The sequence below is a fragment of the Palaemon carinicauda genome, chromosome 25 (assembly GCF_036898095.1).
Source record: "Palaemon carinicauda isolate YSFRI2023 chromosome 25, ASM3689809v2, whole genome shotgun sequence".
Lineage (NCBI taxonomy): Eukaryota > Metazoa > Arthropoda > Malacostraca > Decapoda > Palaemonidae > Palaemon > Palaemon carinicauda.
Window position 1 is genome coordinate 76,383,839 of NC_090749.1, and position 22,680 is coordinate 76,406,518.

At 47.3% G+C, this 22,680-nt stretch overlaps 1 protein-coding gene across 3 annotated transcripts in view; it reads right to left on the reverse strand.

Moving 5' to 3' along the window:
- Positions 1-22,680, reverse strand: part of LOC137618661 (protein O-linked-mannose beta-1,2-N-acetylglucosaminyltransferase 1-like) — a 370,898-nt gene that overhangs the window by 238,417 nt on the left and 109,801 nt on the right. For all 3 annotated transcript variants that reach the window (XM_068348795.1, XM_068348793.1, XM_068348794.1), the window contains exon 3: positions 11,930-12,076. In XM_068348795.1, the coding sequence (XP_068204896.1) occupies positions 11,930-12,076 (147 nt within the window). The remainder of the gene's footprint in view (positions 1-11,929; positions 12,077-22,680) is intronic.

A 22,680-nucleotide genomic window follows, 5' to 3' on the forward strand; every position in this document is an offset into this window, starting at 1 on the left:
TAACTATTCCACTCCTGAACTTAACAGGCTGGCACAGAAGGGCGGCAAGTTGTCCTCATCTTTCTGAGTGGTAGAAGCGGCTGGAGGTACAGACCTAGCCCTACACGCTGCTACCAACTTATTCTGAACCAACAAGTGTGGAGCAGCAGGTGTCAAAGCTCTGGTGGCTACCTTTGAAGTGCCAGGGATCTTGAAGGTTACCGCTCAATAGGAGGGAGTCTTGACTTATTCCCCTCCAATTCTTCACCGTAGAATCAAAATACTGGAGTGGATATAGGGCTGGATTTTGAAGAACCAATGAGGTCTTCAATGAAAGTGCTTCTTGCTGACCTATTTGCCTTGCGAAGCAGGAGCATATTTCCTCTTCACGACCCAGTTAGCCCATTAGTTTGTTAACTGATGAACAAAGAAGGAAACAGCCTTGGCACCTGACAAGATTATGTACATGAACTTCCTCTTTTCATTGTTTGACAAGTTCTGGGAAGTGCCAAAGTGCACAACAGCTCTTGACCAGTGGTCTATCTATGATGTTGCCTGAAAGCTCACTACGGAAGTGACTTCCCTCCATCTTAAGTAAGATGTGTCAGAGTAGTGATTGTAGAATCTATCAGATGAGGAGGGGGGGTCGGCGTGTTTCGGAACATAAACTTGCATTATCGAGATAGCTCAGTAAGCAAGATCTTGCTCAATCAACTCTAGTATAACAAGTTTCTCGGTCCAAAGAACTGGGAATTTCCGCCATCCAAAGCAGCCCAAGCTACTTTTGACCAAGGCAGTTCAAAGTTGGGCTTTGAGTCTTAAGGGTGGCCAAAGAACCAATCAAATGATGTCACCCTGGCCTTGACTGGTACCAATTGGCCCACAATGTCATATAACTCTCCAATAAGAGCTAATAACTTGACGAATGTTGACTCCATTTTAGTATTCTCCATTTATGCTAGTAATGGTCCAGAGTTGGGTGCTGATGGATCAACGAAATCCTGAGACTACTCTCCCTCACAAGAAAAAGTCTCCAAGGGTTCCTATAGCAGATTGTCTTTCCAGACCTAATACAGAATTGGGCTAGTTGGTCAACAAAACGGATTTTGAGCAAAGCGAAAAATCTATTTTTTGGGTGAGATGGCCATGTCGTCCTGATGGAAGTTCCTATAGGGTAGCTTCCTTGGGTATATTACAACTACGGCGATATTCCCAGAGAATTTACCTTAAGGTACCCAGAATTCTAACTCCTGGAGCGAATATCCCTAATAAAAGAACCAGGGATATCACGAAATATCAGAGGACGTATTCTTGACACGCCACATGGCAATCTGCACCCCGAACAGAGATAACACTTCAATTGGCAAGAAAACGAAAACGAGAAAGAAAAGGAGAGCCGCTCGCAAGGTATCTCTCCTCTCCCGTTTCGTAAGCGTGCATTGCGCCGCTCACGGCGCCATCTGTATTCCTTGTAGCGATACACGAAGTGCTACAGATACTGTATGTAGGGAGGGGACCTACAGCCCTTTCATAGAAAGTGAAGGGCGGGTCCATCAGGACGACATGGCCATCTCAACCAAAAATAGATTTTTCGCTTCGCTCAAAATCCGTTTTTTGGGCTCAAGCCATGTCGTCCTGATGGAAGTTTACCAGAGCATTACTGTATCTGTGGATTCTCAAAACGTGCCGTACTCCCCGGAGGTATTTCCCCGGTCGACTAGACCTAGAGACCTAAGATGTTACCGTTAAACATTTTTTCAACTAACCATAAACCATGTTAGTGCTTCCTGCCCCCTGCAGGGAAGAGTCCTACTAGACTCTGGAAAAGTCTCGAAGAGTACATATACCTATGTATGAATAACAGACAAGCCAATATAGTGGTCTCCCCCTATATCATGTAAAGCATAGTTTGTAAAGAAACACTGCGTCAATATGAAATATCGACCAGTTCTCCGTTCAATACTGTATTGGACAAAGGTTTATATCCGAGTAGGAGGAAACTTGCATATCCGCCACCGTCCCCTTAGGGCATGGAGTCCTCCCGCTAAGGGAAAGCATAAACCAATGCAAAAATTGCTTGCATAAAGGAATAATCTATTAGAATTATCCCAATTATTACCAATAAATTGGCACAGGTGAAGGAGACGCAAGGTTCGCAAGAACTAGTTTATTGACAAACAATAAATAAAACAGGTTAACAACAATTATATATATATATATATATAAGAAGAGGATAACCAAAAAATTAAGCATAAGCATGATAGTAAACAGAAACTTGTTTATCTGAAAGAAAAACATTAGCGCCACTTTTAACATACCGCGGTATCAGAGTTGTAAAAGTCTGTATTACTAATCAGTCACATTAGCGTTAGAAACGCTCGGCACACATGTCTGCACTTATGCTAGGTTCACCTTTGAAAGTGGAACAGTCAACGTGGGCAACCCGGTGCCCTCACACTTAATTTGTAGAACAGTATGTAACTACACACTCACTCTGGAATTAATCGTCCCAATTAAATCCACTGTTCCTCGCAGAGTTAAACAGCAGGGTTAACAACGCAACCCACTGCTACCACAGACCTCTTTAGTTGCTCCACTTGCTTCGCATAGTGACGAAAGAACACTCTGGAAGACTTCCAGCCAGTGTATGAACGAAGATGTTTAAAATCCATACAATTAAAGAAATTTAAGGATGAGGCAACTTTCCTCGGATCGTGACCTGCGGGTGTACTGTACTGTCAGGATCCGCTCTGTGAATAAAATATGTGATTTTTGCCCTGAGTTGTTTCAGTGATAAATTTGAGCCTGATGTTTCTCCCCTGAATAGTTGACCACCCTTGAAGTCTGAAGTTCTACGAAGATAGACCTTTAGGCATTCTACTGGACATAGAGATGCATCTTCTTTCAGAGGGCAGATTCTCCAGGGACCCCACCTGTTGGTGGGTAACTCGTTCTTGGCGAGAAACGTAGGATCCGGAAACAGGTTCAGCTCTCCCCCATCCAAGAACTGAACACGACCTTCCTCTCTCGAGAGGGCTACAATCTCACTAACCCTGGCCCCGGACGCGAGTGCAAATAGGAAAATAACTTTTTGGGTCAAATCCTTTAATGCACACTCCTCATTGTTCAACAGTGAAGCGAAATGAAGAACTTTATCTAAAGACCATGAAATGGGCTTTGGAGGTGCTGAGGGTCTGAGCCTAACACAGGCTTTCGGAATTTTATTAAAAATCTCGTTAGCGAGGTCGACCTGGAAGGCATATAGAATGGGTCTTGTCAAAGCAGATTTACACGTTGAAATCGTGTTAGCTTCCAACCCTTGACCATGGAGGTGGATGAAGAAAGATAAGCAGAAGTCCGTCGAGATCTCCTGCGGATTCTTCGCCTTGACAAAGGCCACCCATTTTCTCCAAGATGACTCATATTGCCTTCTAGTAGATTTGCACTTATATTCCTCTAGGAAGTCTACGCTGTCTTTCAAAATCCCGAAACGCTTTCTCACCGCTAGGGAGAGAAAATCATGAGCTGCAGGGTCCGGGTTTTCTGTAATGAAGCGCAGACATTCGACTTCTGGACTCGCTGGGTCAGAACTGGATCTGGTAGCGGTAGAAACTTCAGCCGTAGTTCCAATGCCAGAGGGAACCACACGCTGTTCGGCCACTTGTGAGCCACTATTGCCGCTACTTCCTTGAAGGATCTCAGTCTGTTGAGGACCCTCAACAGAAGGTTGTGAGGAGGGAACAGATAAATCCTGGACCATCTGTTCCAGTCGAGGGACATCGCGTCCACTGCTTCCGCCAAGGGGTCCTCGTACGGGGACATGTAAAGGGGTAACTTCTTGATGTCTTTCGTCGCAAAAAGGTCTATCTGCAGTTCTGGGACTTGACTCAAGATGAAGGAGAATGATCCTGCGTCTAGGGACCACTCCGACTCTATCGGTGTGAACCTGGATAGAGCGTCCGCTGTCACATTGCGGACTCCTTGAAGGTGAACTGCCGACAGGTACCACTTCTTCTTTTCCGCCAGTCGAAAGATGGCCAACATCACCTGGTTGAGAGGTGGTGACCTCGATCCTTGTCGATTCAAGCATCTCACAATCACCTCGCTGTCCAGCACCAACCTTATGTGGATCGAGCGACGCGGGGAGACTTTCTTCAAGGTAAGGAGCACTGCCATAGCTTCCAGAAAGTTTATGTGAAATGTCTTGAATAGATTGGACCACGTCCCTTGGGCCTTCTTCCGATGAGAATGGCCTCCCCACCCCTCCTTCGAGGCGTCTGTGTGAATAGTCAACGAGGGGGGAGGTGGCTGAAGAAGTAGCGACTTCTTTAGTTGTCTGGCTTGGGACCAAGGCCTGAGAAGAGTATGTAGATGAAGCGGAACTGGTCTTCTCAGATCTCTTCGCGCGTTTGATGCATAACTTCTCCAAACTCCGGTTGCATCCTTTAGCTGTGCTCTTAGCACCGGGTCTGTTACCGAAGCAAACTGGAGAGAACCCAGCACTCTCTCCTGTTCGCGTCTTGATATCCTTTCGGAATCCAGAAGTCTCTTGACAGAACCAGCTATCTCCTTCCACTTCTTCGCCGGGATGGAGAATCGGTGTGACACTAGGTCCCAGTGGATTCCCAACCAGTGGAACTTTTGAGATGGAGAAAGTCGAGACTTTTTTCTGTTGATCTTGAAGCCTAGATACTCTAGGAACTGGATAACCTGCAGGGAAGCTTGCAAGCATTCTGTCTTGGATGCTGCCCACACCAGCCAGTCGTCCAGGTAGGCTACCACCTGGATTCCCTTTAGGCGTAATTGTTCGAGAGCTACGCTCGCAAGCTTCGTGAAGATCCTTGGGGCTATATTTTGCCCGAATGGCATGGCTCTGAAGGCGTATAGTCTTCGTTGTAGCTTGAACCCTAGGTAGGGGGAGAGTCGGCGATTGATTGGAACGTGCCAATAGGCGTCTGACAAATCTATGGAGACGGTAAATGCCCTCTTGGGCAGTAAGGTCCTTATGTGTTGCAGTGTTAGCATCTTGAACTTGCAGTTCACTATGAACTTGTTGAATGGCGACAAGTCCAGAATGACACTGAGTTTTTCCGAGTCCTTCTTGGGAACACAAAACCGCCTCCCTTGGAATTTGATGGACTTTACCCTTCGGATCACTTTTTTCTCCAACAGTTCTTGAATGTACTCCTCCAGAACAGGGGTGGAGTGTTGGAAAAATCGAGGGCACGGGGGTGGAGTGCTGTACCAGCTCCAACCCAGTCCATTCTTGAGTAGGCTGTGGGCCCAGGGATCGAAGGTCCACCGATCCCGAAAATTCTGAAGTCTCCCTCCTACCGGTATCATCTCACTTCGACTGCTGTCCTGAGGTCTTGCCTCCCTGACCGCGACCACCCCTGAATCCCCTTCCCCTTGAGGGGCGTCTAGACGAGCCTCTGGCTGCTCCTCTAGGCTTTGCTCGAAAGGTAGTTGACTGCCCTTCGAACGTTAGGTTAAATGCCGGAGACTGCGTCGACACGGCTTGGGGTACCCATTGGAATGTGGTCGGGGTTTGGGCCACCATCTGGGGCACTGAAGGCATAGGCAATTGCTGTTGCTGTTGCTGTCTAAATGGCTTGGCTGGCCGAGAGGGTAGCCTAGTCCTCTTAGTCTTCCTCTTTGGTTGGGGACCCTCATCCGGGGAAGACTTTCTCTTGAGAGACAGGCCCCACTTCTGGAGAAGGTTTCTATTCTCCGTGGCGGCCTTATCCACAACCTCCTTGACCGCTTCGTTAGGGAAAAGGTCTTTGCCACAAATGTTGGAGGAGATTAGTTTCCTTGGCTCATGTCTCACCGCAGCCGAGGCAAACACAAACTCCCTACAAGCTCTCCTCGCCTTGACGAAGCTGTAAAGATCCTTCGTCACTGTGGCCAGATGAGTCTTGGCCACTACCATGAACATCTCATGGACCTTGGTGTAACTTGCCATTGTCTCAAGAGTGGTTTGAAGAGACATTGAGGCAGCCAGTCTTTCTTTCGTCTCGAGCTCCCTCCGCAAAAGAAAGTCAGACAGCTTAGGGAGGTTCTCACCGAACTGACGTCCGGCAATATCAGCCTCCAACTTCCCGACTGAGAAGGTAAGATGGACGTCCTTCCAGTCCTTGTGGTCCATAGGTAGGGCCAGAGACAAAGGTTTACACTCCTCCAAGGAGGGGCATGGCTTGCCAGCCTCGACTGCTTTTAGCACAGCCGCAAACCCTTTCTGCAAAAAGGGGAAGGCTCTAGCAGGAGAGGACACAAAGGAAGGGTGCTTCTTACTCAAAGCAGCAACCTTTGAGTTCGTGAAGCCCCTCTCTTTCATCGAGGATGAAAGCAAAGCTTGAGCCTTAGCATGGTCCATAACTATGACCTCCTTCGGCTCTGTCTCCTCCTTTGAAGCTGGTTCCTTCCCCAAACGGACATAACAGTCCGGATACGACCCTTTGCTGGGCCAGAATTCCACCTCCTCAAGGGGAACTGAGCCCAACTTTTCCGACATGACGATCTTTCCGACCATCATCAGCATATGCTCAGCATATCTCCACGGGTTAGCATCTGAGCACAAGGGAAGGTCTTTCACATTGAGCCTCTTCTGGGGCCCACGTGATGCTGCAAGTTTCCGCATCTGTAGTTCCATTGCAGCCGCCTTCTCATTATTCTCCCTCTGCATCTGTTGGATCATTCCAACGATGGAGGAGAGGGTCTGTCCCAGCTCTACTGGGAGAGCGGACGATGTTGAGGGAATAGGTTCAGGGGCCAGAACCGGAGCAGCCGACACCTCGTCGACCTCTTCCTCTTCAATGTCTGGAGCCTGATCTTCATCCTGGTCTTCTGCCAGGAGGTCCTCTTCCAGACGCTCGGACACCTCCGACATCCTGCCTGTCGTCCAACTGAATGTCCTGCAGGGCGACCGCGACTTCAGCATCCACCGGGATCTGAACTACGGGGATCTCCACTTGAGGCTGGGGAATCACTGCATCAGCTGACGCTCTGGGGAAAAGGTAAGCCCTCATCTTCTCACTTGGAAGATAAGGTCCAGAGGTGTTCTTCTGGAAACCCCTTACCCAGGTACGAAGCTTCTCCCTTGCTATATCCCTTGACTCCGCCGTCCTAGGGGAATCAAAAGCCTCAGCAACCAGGTTAGTGCACACGGAACATACCTGCGGGTCCCAATACCGGAGATCCCCTTTGGAGACTGCGCATGCTGCGTGCCTCCTACACAAATAATGTCCGCAGAAGTTCTTGCTGCGGACGTTGCAGAAAACACTTCCGTACTTCGGATGGTCCTCCTGTAAAGAGAAGAAATTTCCATGAGTATCAAGTGAACTACGTATCACTGGATATACATAGTTTAACATAATAAACAGACAATTGTTGCAACCTTCCAGATAATAAAATCGTATGGTTAATCTGTCCTAGAGCAACCAATGAAAAATTTCCAGAGGAAACAGGTGTAGCTCACACCTAGAGGATGATTTTAAAATACCGGATAGTAGACAAGAAAGAACTCACTTTCTTTATCTGTAAGGCAACACCAAAGGGCTGTGCAAGATAACACAAAAATGTTAGAAAACACAGTGTTGTAACAATACTATACTATAGTTTTCTCCCTACAGTATATACTATACTGAAGAATACTGGTACAGTATAGAAGGTAATGTGCCGGCTGGCACTCACCATAACTAGATCTAAAGTATACTACTTAAGAGCTATAAGGCGGCAGAACGCTGGTTCAAATGCATGCGCCGGCCACAACAACAGCGAGTGTCGGCCGGCAATGACTGCCGGCCGGCAACTACACAAGGTAGCACCCGGCTGCCGGCCACCACTCGTAGCGACCGGCAGACAATGGTGTCACACAATTGTACATAATTATTTTGTATATATTATGCTTGTATCTGCGCTCTTCCCTCGCACTAAAAAGAACCTGAATGATCATGTCTCCGTTTTGCTCAGTAACATTATCTGTCTCTCGAACAGGTCATGTCCTGTTGCCTTGAGGTTTTGTATATAAAGAAGAGTGTTCCTTAATAAATAACTCAGTCGTTTTCAATCTGCCTTTGAGTTCACAACTCCTCTCTCGGCCCGTCACATTGGTCACTCCGGAAATTTCCTCTGAATAGAACGATGAAGAGGGCCTCCGCAAGGAAGTTTGATCAGCTGTCGAAGAAGCTGTCTAGGAAGGATGCAGTGCTGATGTCTCCTTCCAAGGAAAGGGAATTGGCCGTGACGGAGGTCCTTCGGAACTTTGAACTCCTGCAGCTTAGATGTCTTGCCTTTTTTCGCTCTCCCAGCGGTCATAATGTTCTGCATTGACGGGAAGGAGAACAAGGAGAAGGAGTACGATGGGGAGAAGACTTATGTCTCTCAGGAATAAGCTCGTGAGCTCAAGGAGGAGAAGACTTAGAATCCTTCTCTTCCCGTAAACGGCGCCTTTCATTAGCGTGGCGTCATTCTAATGAACGTTGGTGTCAATCGGGGGGCTGGTTCCTGGGGTTGCTGTACCGTGGCAACGAGGTCATGAGTAGCTGCGTGTCGGAGTACTGCTGATGGAGACTGTTAGTTGTTTGATTGTCTAAGCCATTGGCTAGTTGGCGAACGACGAGCAACGCGAAGCTGGTGTCCCTCTTTGAATCTTTGGTGAACAATGAGAAGATGACCGTCGATCAGATAAAGGCTGCTGGCAATCATCCAGTTGACAATCGAGGAGTCGGATATCGGTGCGAACAGACCGCTGTCGACGAACGACGAGTAGCAGCCTGTAGACGAGTCAATGAGGGAGCATTGACCGGAACCAGCTGGCCAGTCACTGACCGGAGTTCATCGGCGAGCAGATGGCGAGGAGTGATGGTCTGTCGAGCGCCAAGAGGCTGACGAACGACAAGACAGCGGAGAGTCCGTAGGTACGGCCAAAAGTCGGGAACCTGGAGGGGTATCAAGTGCCAAAGGTAACCCTTGTGCATTACCCTAATCATCAATGGAGAGTGCTGGGTTAGGTTCCCATATGGAAAACTGCATTAAACGTCTTCAACTCTACGTGGGAGGGCTACCAAAGTAGCATAAACCCAAGAGAGAGGTGAGAAGATGATCTATGTCGTCCAAATGAGAGCATTCTCTGAAGAGAGGCTCTCGGGAGCAGCTCCTTCAACTCTGAGTGAGAGGGCTACTGAAGTAGCAAGGAGAGAAGACGTTAGTGATGAGCACAAGCTTGTGAACAGCAAACGGAGAGTAAGCGAACGTCAAGTTGACGGACGGAGAGCTGTCACCTGTCAAGAACGGTGAAAAGACGAGTCGGCGAACGCCGATCGGCAATCGATATGATTGGTAAGAAACTAGAGATCTAGCCATTGAATTGGGGATTGGCGAGCTGCTCAATCGGAGATCTGGTGACCCGCGAGCAGGCGATCAGAGATATTTGTGCTTGCGATCGGTAGCCTGTCGATCAATAAGCTAGCGATCAGAGCTGCAAATACGCTGCTAGCAATCAACAATCGGTTAGTTGAAGAACAGCAGTATGATTCGACGATTGAGCTAGCATCGGCGAGCTAGTGATCAGCAATCTGACAATTGGCGATCAGCGAGCTGGAGAACGGCGATCAGCGAGCTGGAGAACGGCGATCAGCGAGCTGGAGAACGGCGATCACCGAGCTGGAGAACGGCGATCACCGAGCTGGAGAACGGCGATCACCGAGCTGGAGAACGGCGATCGGCAAAATTGGAAGTCGATGATAAGAGAAAGGTGAGCTGACAAGCGGCAAGCGGGCAATTAACAATCGGCAAGCTTACTACTGAAGATCGGCAAACTGGGGATGGCGAGCTGGAGATCGACGAGCTAGCAATCAGCGACGGCCCGCGAACAGCAGTTCGAAAGTGATAGGTCGGAGAGGAGCGTAGGACATGGCGAACGCTGCAAAGCTGACGAACAGCGCACCGGAGATCGGCGAGTTGACGATCACAGAGTCACGAACCAGGGTTTGTTGGCGAACAGGAGAAAAGGCGAGATGGTCCGTTGACTGCCGTAATGCTGGCGAACAAGGAGACCACGAGACCAAAGAAACGGGTGAAGGTCGGGAACCTGGAGAACCATGATGAGGATGATCCTCCGAGGAGGAGCACTGCAAAGATGAAGCTGAAGAGCCAACAGACGTCTCTTTGCCAAAGGCGAAAGAGCGTGTCAGAGGCGACAAAGAGGACTTCAAACTCATCGAGCTCGCCGATGACAATGACGATCCTCCGCAGGGAAGACTGCTTAGCTGGAAGGTCTCCGAAGTCTCTATGGGTAGTCTCTCTTGCAAATTAGAGAGGTGATAAGCCCGCAGGAGAGACTTGCCTCTGGCTTTGCTCCGTCCCTGACGGAAGGGTCGGCTCAGCATGGGGAGGGGAGCTTAGTCTTTGGCGAAGAAACTGCATCAGCCAATGAGATGTAGCTGTCAGCAATTCTCCCCGCAAGCAGGAAGGTTGCAATACAGAGATAATGAAGTGAGGTTTTCTCTCGAGGGAGAGTTACCCTGAGGAGGGTAACTCTCCCTCGGAAAGAAAGTAGTCTAACCCCTGGAGGCTGACCTCCAGGCAGTGCTCTTGGTTCAAGTTGAAGGTCTGCATTGAGCGCTACCAGAGAAAACGTAGTCAGAGCTTGTTCCTCAACGGTAGTGCGCTGATCAGGAGCTGCCACAGGTGCAGGAGAAAAGGAAAAAGACTGCACAATGACAGCAAATTCCACAGTAACAAAGAGCACTGCTCTTTTATGTCGGCTATCTTAGCCGAACGATGAAGTAAGTCATCGCTAACTGAGAAAAAATAAAAACACATTATGCAAGAAAAAACTCCCTCGGAAGGACCACCAAATCGGAGGACAGGAAAGGTGTCCCCCAAGAGAACAGACACAAATTAAGGACTGAGCACTCCCTTCCCTGGCCGAGTTGACGGAAGGAGAGTGGCAGCATAAAAAACTGTAACAAACAAAAATCACAATTGATTAATTCAGCTGACAAAATAAACTACTCGGGAGAAACAAACAACCCACTGGTGGGAAGAGGTTACCCGAGAGGGAGCGGGCACACTAAGATCAGGCGCACCCTCCGCTGGCAAACGGAGTCGAAGCTGAAAAGTTAAATTACAAACAGTTATTATTTCACTTAATGAAGAAAACCATTGGAAGCGTAACCTAACCCGCGAACGGGAAAGGTGACCCTACTGCAGAGTATCTGTCAGCTGTCCACGTAAAGTGAGCTGCGTGCCAGTGAGAAAGAGCAAGACCGAAGTCAAGCTCTATGAAGGCAGCAAGCAGATTCCCTCTAAGAACACGTAAAGGGAAGGGCGACGATAACAGCCGAATGGAAGAGTATCCAAACGATGACGACTCCCCTGCGGTGGAGGCCAAGTCACTCAGAAGGCCACCCAACAACGGGATGTCTGTTGTCCAAGGGAGGAAGGTCGTAAGAGAAGGTTCTCAGCCCTTGCAAAACTGCTGCACTACGCTGTCACACAAACAGCATCATTCACTGTAAAGAAATCTTAAAACATATATAAAAACATAAGGAATGTTTTCATATATACAGTGAAAAAAAAAAAAGTTAAGTACAGTCACAGGTGTGTGAGTAAGAGGGGTAGCTACTACCCCCATCCCCACTTACTAGCAGTATGAGTGACTATCCCTCGCTAAAAGTCTAATGGCTAGTCTTCCAGCTTCGCCGAGAGTAATACTGTACACCTATAGGACTAAATACCGTAGGTTTGTACTCCAGTTACGGAACAAATGAGTATTAATCTTACCACATGAGTTCCAGCTTCGCTAACTCTCGCTCCTACTAATGGACGATAGTTTGTATTCATGCATAAACAAATAACCCCAAAAGAGACAATCTAGCATGACTGCAGCATTGTTAAAACAGGAACTAGCCAAATAAAGAAAATGTTTAATCAGCAAGATACTTACATTGGAATGGGAACAGCATAGTGGTATTTTCCTTATGGTAATTGACTTTCTGCAAAAATGTATCGGAGAGGAACTCGTACACACCGTAGAACCCGACAGCAATGAAGACTGCCACTGCCAGAGATGCAACATGACGAAGCAGGGACACTAAAGATGAAAAGCACAGGAATCCTTTTATAGTCTTGTGCCTCTTTAAAACATTTTCACCATATTATACAATACACTGACCTAAAATACTCCTGCAATGATGATCAGAATGCATACATCATTTAAAAATTAGTTGAAAATACAATAAACACATGCTAATTTCCACTTTCCAAATGAAGATTATACATATATTCATGACTGGAAATATGCACTATTGCTCTATCTCAGTATGACTTCATGCATGCTTGAAAAACTGCCGTATTAATTACTTATGATAATACAGAAATACAATACCTCGGTTTAAGAGACACTTGGAAAACAAATACTTTGGTATACAAGCATGAAATTTGAATTCAGTAAGCGAGCATTAATTTCCCTCCAACGCAGTATTCAGACCGTGTTTGTGTGATTTTACCCCCAAGCAATTTTAAAGAAAATGCTAAATTTAATTTAACAGTGTAAAAAATGACAATCAAGTGCTCATAAGGCATATATTAAGAGATTCTGTTAGTGATAGTGAATGCTGTTCAAGAGAGAGAACTCAAGATATTTTATTCTTATGAAGGAAAATTCTCCCTCGAAGCAGTAACCCTCCTCCTCCTCCTCCTTCTCCTGTATGTCAGACATACTCACCCAAAGGCAAAGTGGAAGTTAAATTTTTCAATACTTTCTATTTTTATTGTTAATTATTAATTTGTGTTCATTTCTGATATTTAAAGGTTATATTTTCTTCTTTATATAACATTACAAATTTCTTAAAAGGACTGTACAGTATAGGGTATACATTTATGGACACGTGGAATGCAATGAGTGAATCCCTTTACTTTTTAAGGGAAAAATCGTTTTGGTTCAAGAGTATTAAACTTGTATACCGAGGTACTAATGTATTTGTTTATGACCTTGCAGAATATTGTAAAAATTCACTCTTACCTAGGGATATTCTCTTCATCATTGTGAAAGCTAATAGAAGGAAAGTAAATAATTATTCCAAAAACCATACTGTAAAATAGTGTACAAATATTCAAGAAATACTGTATATGAAATGCAGCCACATGCTACATTTTCAAGATATATGCAATATAGATTTTTAAAGCAATTTGTGTTTTTTTCTAACAATACAAACATGTTAAATCTAAATACAGAACCTGTAATTTGTAATTTTTCTAAAGATACAAACCTTGAGCTCTTTATCTGGGAATATACTTTTGGCAAAATTGGAAGACTAACCATAAGACTTTTGGTGAGGAGTAACCACCCTACTGCTAGTTAACGGGGGGGGGGGGGGGGGGGGGGGGGGGTGTAACAGCTACCCTGCTTACATGAACACACTTGCGTTCTATCGTCACTTTTGCTTGCAGGTAAAACTTATTGGGGGATAGGTGATGGCGGGCCAAATTTGTATAAAGAACACAAGGTATTTATCTTTGGGAATACAAACCTTTAGTGCTACGCACTTATAAGGGTGAAAACCCTGACACGAGACCTTACTAAACACTACATGCAATAGCACGGTTTAACGGCCAGAGCAATCTGTGAGATACTAGCCGTTGCTGTTTCCAAGAAAAGGAAAGATAAAAGAAAAAGCAAGCCAGTCATCCTTTTCATTTATTTCAGACTTAATCCTGGATAACTCTGCCCTCTACCATCTGCTATGTGTCCATCAAGGAGCCTGAGGTGTTTAAACCACCTACTGTGTAGCCACTACAGGGTCAATGGAGGAAAACGTCTCCATATTCCTGTGGGTCACGTCTTGCAGGACGTGGACGGTGAAGGTTGATTGACGCTTCCACACACCCGCTTGTAGGACCTGCGTCACAGAGTAATTTTCTTTGAATATTAGGGACGTATCTAGCCCTTAACATTCTGAGCTCTGGGTCGTCTCGTTAGTGGACAAGGATCAGGGTTCAAAGCTTGGTCTATGACCTTGCGAATCCAAGCAGAGATCGTGTTCTTGGTTATCCTCCTCTTGACCTTCCCTGTCCTGACACTCAGGGGCAAGCTCCTATAGTTCTCTTGGGGTAGAACCTCAAACTCCTCCCTGGACCAAGTGGCAGTTGATCTGGATCATCAATTACAATACGAAGACTCCCCATCTGGAAGGACCCGAATCTAGGATCCACTACTTCCGGAATTTGAGTCTTGGCGATAACTTCAGGGATGAAGCCGAGCATTACCTCTCCCAATCGCCTTGAATGGGAGACGTCATAAGAAAGACCATGGTATTCGCCAACTCTCTATATCAAAGCCAATGCTAGCAGAAAAACCATCTGCCCTCATCTCTACGAGATTTATGTGACAGTACCTTTCGAACTCTGATCAGAGTCCGGAGGCCATGTGGTGCAGCATGTGGCCCCACCTTCTTTTGATCCATCTGAAAGGAGTATTAATTCAGGGGGAAGGATGACGAGGTTGACCCCTCGGCACAGATTCTCGTCTGTTAGCCCCCATCTCAGGTCTGTCTTCTGCTTGGGTCCACTAGGGACCATAGCATGCGGAGAGTCCTCATGCTGAACCACCTAGATTTTGACTGCCACTGGAGAGATTGAATTCATAGGAGGCCAAAGCGGACTAGACAAACCAGAGTCAATCGCTGACCTATGAGATGTAACCACGGCTGGCTGGGAGCGCTTCTCGTTGAAGGAAGAGGTTTGCCACCTTCTTCCGCCTCTGGATCCTGTCATCTAAGGGAAGACTTTCTTTAGGCTAGTGTCGATGATCATGCCAAGGTACAGTATACCAGTCTCTGATAAGGAAGTAGGGATTACTTATCGAGATTTACCACAATCCTCAGTACGCGGCAAAATTCAAGGAGTTTGTCTCAGTCTTGAAGAAGGGTAGCCACTGAGTCTCCTAGGATCAGCCAGACGTCCCGGAATCTTAGGTGAACGGATGCCGATTCTATAGGCCCAGGTTGAAAGTAGGGTAAAAACACTCCTAGAAACCGAGATGCTGATGAAAGACCGAAACACCTCGCCTTGAATTGGTATTGCCTGTATGATCCTTAAGATACTTCCTTGAACACCAATGTACTGATATCTGGAAGTACTGTATGCGACCTAGGGGTTCAGCATGCACATGAAGTCCTGTGGTCTTACTGCTTGTTTGACCGTGTCTGCCGTCGCCATGCTGAACGGAGTTTGTTGAACATACTTGTCCCAGGAGGAGAGGTCAAATACTGGAGCCTCCAAAAGGAAAGTTAACTGCAGAAGCTCAGAGATTCTTTGATGAAAAACATAGTCATGCTATGATAACGTAACGCCTGAGTCCGGATGTCCATACGGATATTAAATTCGCATAGATTATAGAAAGACCTGCCATCGCACATCAACAGGTGGATGGGAAGTGATGACGTGCATGCTCTTTTTAGCCAAACTGCAGATTCTCTGCCCCAGTAGTTGACCTCAGTCACTCGGTGGGGTTTGCGAATGACTCGTGTTTGCGTAAGCTCTTCGTTCAACTTGGGTCACTTGTTCACGAGCCCGAGGTCCATGCACGTTGATCCCAATACTTCCGCAAGAGTTTGGCGAGGGGTCCTGTGCAATTCATCAATAGGATTTGCTGCAAGGACTAAAGGAGTCATTTTGGTTGGATAAGCCATATTGGTTGGGCAAGCCATGTTAATTGAATAAGAAATGAGTACTCCGGTCTCGTAGGAGGGGATAACTGCCATTACAGAGTAAACCTAACTCACAGACGATAAGGAGTTACCCTCATAGAAAACATCCAGCCGATGCTTCGGACTTCGCATTCCTACCACTGGCCGAGCGAACTCAGGTTGAGGGAGAGCGTCATCATCAGAGCCTGAGACAAAAGTGACAGGGTGAAAGATTAGAGGATTCTTCGAATCTATATTTGCTACAGTCAGTAAACATAAGCATGAGATGATTCAATCCCCTAGAAAAATTGGAGATGAAAAAGGAATACTGTAACCCCGAGGGGTTATGTCTTGCAAGACTGTTGTCCTATACAGGCATGAAGGAGCTAGATCACAAAAATTTGGAAACTGAAACAGTGTAAGTAATCTGACAAGCTCTCTAACTCATGGAGAGAAGTTGGGAAAATAATCGCGAAAGAGTATTTTTCTCGAGTCCCATTCCGAATCACAGGGGAAGGCTGCAGGAGCGAGAGATCAGATGACTTCTATTGCGACAATGCGGAGTAGAACAATGTTCTACCTGCCCGGTGGGGTTCAGCAGTGCATAGGTGAGAGTGCATGCGTGACTAACTTAAATCTTGTCATCCAATGAAGATGTCAACTTGTAAGGTAACCATAAACTGTACCAAAACAAGTTACAAAAAGGTTAGAGACAGGGAGCAGAGGAGGTGACCTAGTCGCTATCGCACATGACATGTCAGCCCACAAGTAGTAGTAGTAATAGAAGTAGTAATAGTCATCGTTGTTCTCGTACTAGTAGTAGTAGTAGTAATAATTGTAGAAGTCATAGTAGTAGTAGTCGTAGTACAATGAAAGTTTGTGAGGGACGAACATTTGTGAATACTGACGAGAACAGGTGAGCCGATGAAGAAGTTAGCACATCCGCATGCCTGGACTCTTTAAACATCTGCATGACATCTTGAGTCGTGTCGAGAGCCAAAGGTCATACAGTATAGAGGAGTTCTATTTGCATCGGGAATCTGTTTCCACTGAACATGTGTGAAAACAAGTTCAAAGTGGTGAATGAGGTAATAAGCACCAAGGCCGACATGTGTGCTGTGCCCCTCCTATTGCTGGCGAGTGCTAGATCAGGTTCCAAGAAGGGGGTGTGCGCTAAACTCCCTCAACTGTATGTCAACCCGCAGAAACCGTAGGTTGAATTTCTGTGTGCTGCCGCTGTCGAGAGCGCAACAAAGTAGCGCACACCTGTATGCTATCGCGGACGTGAGGGCTAGCGTTGATGAGGTAGCGCTAGCTCTTGCTCTGGACAAAGAGTCTAGCATATGTTGTCTAGATGAGGAAACTCGCTAGGAGACTCGAAAAGTGATCGATGATGCAGAAGCGCTTGAGCTTTATTGTGTATAACAAACAGAGAAGGAGTCTTGTTGGGAAGAGCATTGCTCTTACTTGCAGGAAGGATTGTAGCCAGTAGTGCTCTACGGTCCTCCATCAAACGAAGTCGGTAATTACCACCCCAAGAGTCAAGGCGTCCAAGACTTGCCACTGGCTGTCGGCTATTCTAGAGTAAAGGTAGAGGGTAATTTTACCTTGAAAGAGAAAGTCGCGAGCTGGGCAGTGCTGTGACACTAAATATTGGTCGCTATTCTAGGAGTTATCATGAGCTGGCCTGCAGTGGCATGTTGGAAACTCGGTTGCGAGCTGGAGACTGGTCACGAGCAGGAACCTGATCACAAGCTGGTCTGTGCTGCCTTGTCGTTGGTCCTGAAGTGCATAAGAAAACAGTAAGGCGATTCCTAGTAGAGGAATTGGCAGGCGCTGGAAGCGGTTGCTGAAAATCTAGAAACCTGGAAGTGAGCGGATGCCAATCATGAGCTGACAGGCGATCGCAGACTGATAGGCGATTGTGAGCTGCTGCAGAACTGGGCCAGGCAAGTCTACTGGACGAAATGTGTCAGCTGGGCGAAATGATTCTGCTGGGCAAGCTGAGACAGCTAGGGGAGAAAAGGCTGACAGAAGCTGGAAGCATCAAACTCACAGGGGGAAAGCAACAAATTTTTCATGCTTGGACGGGCCACACTCCTAGGGATTGGAAAAAGGTATGGACGAGTACACAACCCTCTTTTAATCCCGAGTGGCAGAGTACTCAAGGGAGGACCGAACCTAAGTACAGGAAAGGTGTCTACCATGAGTAGCAGGAAAGGTTCGGACTTTGCCCTTCCTCCGCCAGCTGAGCAAGCTCAGATGGAGTGAGAGTGCCGTTGTCAACATGATGATCATGAATTGCTGCAGGAGCAGGCAATGATGGCAGTGACGGGCCAGGAGCAAAAAACTTCCACAGAAACATGCTTCAGACTTTGCACTCCTTTTGCCAGCTGCTATTGCAGAAAGAGGGAGTGCATTGTCGTCAGCTCTAAAGAAAGCCTAACCTAACACCCAAAAGGAAAATGTGTCCCATGTGAGGTACAGGAACATGCTTTCGACTTTGCACTCCTTACACTGGCTGCAATAGCTGAATGGAGGAGTACGACATTGTTAGTGCTGAAGAAAACCACTCGGGAAAAAACCTAACCCACGAACGGGAGAGGTGTCCCCCGAGAGGAGCAGTAACAAGCTTCAGACTTTGCACTCCCTCAGCCGGCTGATATCGCAGAACGAGGGGGTGTATTGTCAATAGTGTAGAGGAGCAAGACTGAAGTCGAGCTCTGGGTCGGCCGCAAGAGGCCTTCCCTCCGATGAACTCGCAAGATGTGAGCAACATCTACTATTCTTTAATATGGTAGATGTCAGGATGCCTGAAAACTTTAAATCAATCAATCAATCTTCAATATGGTGAAAGAGCATCCACAGGGAGAATGACTTCCCTTCAGAGGAGGACAGACTGCTGCACTCGGGAAAGCAGGGGAGGCCTCCAACCTAAGAGCTGTCCGGCATCAATGGGAAGAGATTGTAAGAAAAGGTTCTCCACACTAAGGAGCACCTGGCAATAGGCCATCTCCAAAACAGAAACACTCACACCTGTGAAAAACAAACAAAAAAAAGTATTATTATTATTATTATTATTAAATGCTAAGCTACAACCCTAGTTGGAAGAGCAGTATGCTATAAGCCCAGGGGCCCCAACAGGGAAAATAGCTCAGTGAGGAAAGGAAACAAGGAAAAATAAAATATTTTAAGAATAGTAACAACATTTAAATAAATATTTCCTATATAAACAATAAAAACTTCAACAAAACAAGAGAAAGAGAAACTAGATACAATAGTGTGCCTGAGTGTACCCTCAAGCAAGAGAACTCTAACCCAAGACAGTGGAAGGCCATGGTACAGAGGCTATAGCACTACCCAAGACTAGAGAACAATGGTTTGATTTTGGAGTGTCCTTCTCCTAGAAGAGCTGCTTACCATAGCTAGAGAGTCTCTTCTACCCTTACCAAGAGGAAAGTAGCCACTGAACAATTACATTGCCGTAGTTAACCCCTTGGGTGAAGAAGAATTGTTTAGTAATCTCAGTGTTGTCAGGTGTATGAGGACAGAGGAGAATCTGTAAAGAATAGGCCAGACTATTCGGTGTCTGTGTAGGCAAAGGGAAAGAACCGTAACCAGAGAGAAGGATCCAATATGGTACTGTCTGGCCAGTCAAAGGACCCCCTAACTCTCTAGCGGTAGTATCTCAACGGGCGGCTGGTGCCCTGGCCAACCTACTTTAGTCAAAGGGCAGTCAAAAAACTGTTGGACAGTGGAGAGAGACGAACATCCACTCTCCAACATCCAAAAAAGGACAAATTCGGAGATAATTCGTTTTTTTCCTAACCATACAAACCTTTCGGCGAAGCTGAAATGGCGAGCCATTAAATTTTAACGAGGGTCAACTACCCCCGCGCTAGTTAGCGAGGGGGTAGGGGAGGGGTAGCTAGCTACCCCCCCCCCCCCCCACACACACACCAGTGAACTGATTCACTTTGCTTAGAGGTAGGACTTCACGGGGGACAGGGCTGGCGGGCAAATATGTGTAAATAGCTAAGGTTTGTATGGTTAGGAAAAATACAAATTATCTCCGAATTTGTCATTTATTCTGTAACCGAAATACAAACCACGCTATTTACATGGGGTGACTTAACCCTTAGGTAGGGTGGAAAGTCCCAGCCTTACTGGCTTTGGCTTTACCCGAGGACTCAGAATCCGAGTGAGCAGCACTCGAGAAAAGGAGTCCCTGCACCTCACAAGTTCCTTGCTTCGCAGTTGTGTGTGGAGGAATGAAGTGTGACTCGTCCTAGAAAGTTGACCTGAAGTCCTTTAGGTGGAATTCTAGGCTAGGACGTTCCCAATACCACCTCGTCAGGGTATGGGGGACGCGACAGTATTATATTAATACTAGGAACACAAGGAAGCATGGTTTACCTGCAGTGGTTTGAGGTCAGCTATGCAGAGAACCCAGGATGCTGCTTTCCCCAAGAGAGGGGAGGATGAAGAAAAGAGTAAGGGCCAGACATACTTTTTCATTCATGCAGTCTAAAACCGGGTAACAATGCCCTCAACCTTCTGCTACCTGTCCATTAAGGAGCCTGAGGTTAGATCAGCTGTTGTGTAGCCACCACAGGGCCGATAGAAAACGTATCGAGGATCCTGTGGGTCACGTCCTGCAGGTAGTGGACTGTGAAGGTCATTTGACACTTCCAGACCCCAGCTTGTAGCACCTGCATCACAGAGAAGTTTCTCTTGAGTGCCAGGGATGCTGCGATGCCTCTGACATCATGTGCTCTAGGGCGACGTGACGGAGGAGGGTCCGGATTCAGGGCATGAGGGATGACCCTTCGAATCCCAGCTGAGATGGTATTCTTGGTGACCCTCCTCTTCGTCCTTCCTGTGCTTACAACCAGGGCTTGCACGCGAGGACGAACTGCAGCTGTTCTTTAAGATAACGCCTCAGACTCCTTACTGGGCATAGTAGGAGACGGTCTGGGTCATCTGTTACAGAACGGAGACTCAAAACCCTGAAGGAGTCGAACCGCATGTCCGGAACTCCAGAGTTTTGAGTCTTACCTACAAACTCAGGGACGAACCTGAACGTTACCTCTCCCCATCCCCTTGAATGGGCGACATCGTATGAAAGACCATGAAGTTCAATGACACGCTTGGCTGAAGCCAAAGCGAGCAGGAACACCGTCTTCCAAGTCAGGTGTCGATCAGAAGCCTGGCGTAATGGTTCGAACGGAGGTCTCTTAAGAGCCCTGAGAACAGGAACCACGTTCCATGGAGGAGATCTCACTTCCGACTGAGGGCAGTTAAGTTCGTAGCTTCGTATGAGCGAAGAAATATACAGCGAGGAAGAAATGTGTATTCTTTTCAGCCTGAAGGCCAGGCTTAAGGCTGAGCATTAGCCTTCACCGCCGAGGCCGAAAGGCGCATTTCTTCCTGCAAATATCCAAGTAACTCCGCTATTGCTGGGATAGTGGCATCGACACGAGAGATACACCTTCCACGACACCAACCACCGAAGACTCTCCACTTCGCAAGTTAGACCCCTGCAGATGACTTTTGCAGGTGTCGAGACATCCTTTCCACAACTTGCAAAATGCCTCTCTTTGTGAGGAGATGCTGGATAGTCTCCAGGCAAGAAGCCGAAGCGATGCTATGGCTTTGTGGAAGATGCTGTAGTGTGGTTGTTTGAGTAGCTCGTGTCGTGAAGGAAGATCTCTCGGGAGTTCCGTCAGGAGCTGCAGAAGGTCCGGGAACGACTGCATGATGCCATAGCGGAGCTACTAAGGTCATTGACAGGTTGACCGATAGTCTGGTCTTGTTGAGTACCCTTCTCATCAGACCGAACGGTGGGAAGACGTAAACATCGATGTTGTCCCATCGTTGTTGGAAGGTATCTTGCCAGAGTGCCTTGGGATCTGGGACTGGGGAACACTGCAGCCGAAGCTTGAAGTTCAAGTCTGTCGCGAACAGGTCCACCGTCAGGGAACCACTCCACAAAGTCAAGACTTTGTTGGCTGCTAGCGGATCCAAAGATCACTCGGTACTCACTATCTGCAATGCTCTGCTCAGAATGTCAGCGAGCGCATACCTCTTGCCCGGAATGAAGCGAGCCGATAATGAGACTGTGTGAACTTCGGTGCATCTCAGTATCTCTACTGCAAGATGGGATAGCCGTTGTGAAAAGGTACCTCCCTGCTTATTGATATAAGCCACTACCGTGGTGTTGTCGCTCACGACCACCACGGAGTGAGTCGCCAGGATCTGTTGGAATTGTTGAAGTGCCTGATATACGGCCTTCATTCTATTAGATTTATGTGGAGGCTCTTTCCTGGTTCTGACCAGAGGCCTGAGATCCTGTGGTTCAGAACGTGGGCCCGCCACCCTTCTTTTTGAAGCGTCCGAAGACAGCATCAAATCCGTGGAGAGGACGAGAAGATCCACTCCCCTTCGAAGGTTAGCTACGTCCCCCACCATTGAAGGTCCGTCCGTTCTGCTGAACCCATAGGGACCAGAATGTCCGGGGAATCGAGGCCTTGATTCCACCGGGACTTGAGCCGCCATTACAGGGATCTCATCCTGGGGCGGCCGTTTGGAACCGGACGGGTCAAGGGGGAAAGGTGTTGTAGGGGAGGAACCACGATTGGGCTGGAAGCTCTTCTTGTCCAAGGAAAGGATCTGTGACCCTCCTCAGCTTTGCTATCCTGTCGTCTCATAGAAAGGCTCTGTGGAGAATGGTGTCCAATATCATGCCTAGATATACCAGTCATAGAAAAGGAGGCAGAGAAGACTTCTCAGGATTTACCATGATCCCTAGATCTTGGCAACGTCCCAGAAACTTGTCTCGGTGTCGAAGAAGGGTCGACTCCGAGTCTGCCAGGATCAGCCAGTCGTCCAGATAACGGAGGAGACAGGATACAGATCCTGTGTGTCCACGAAGATATCAGGGTGAACACTCTGGTGAATACCTGAGGTGCTGTGGAGAGACCGCACACAGCCCCTTGAACTGGTGGAT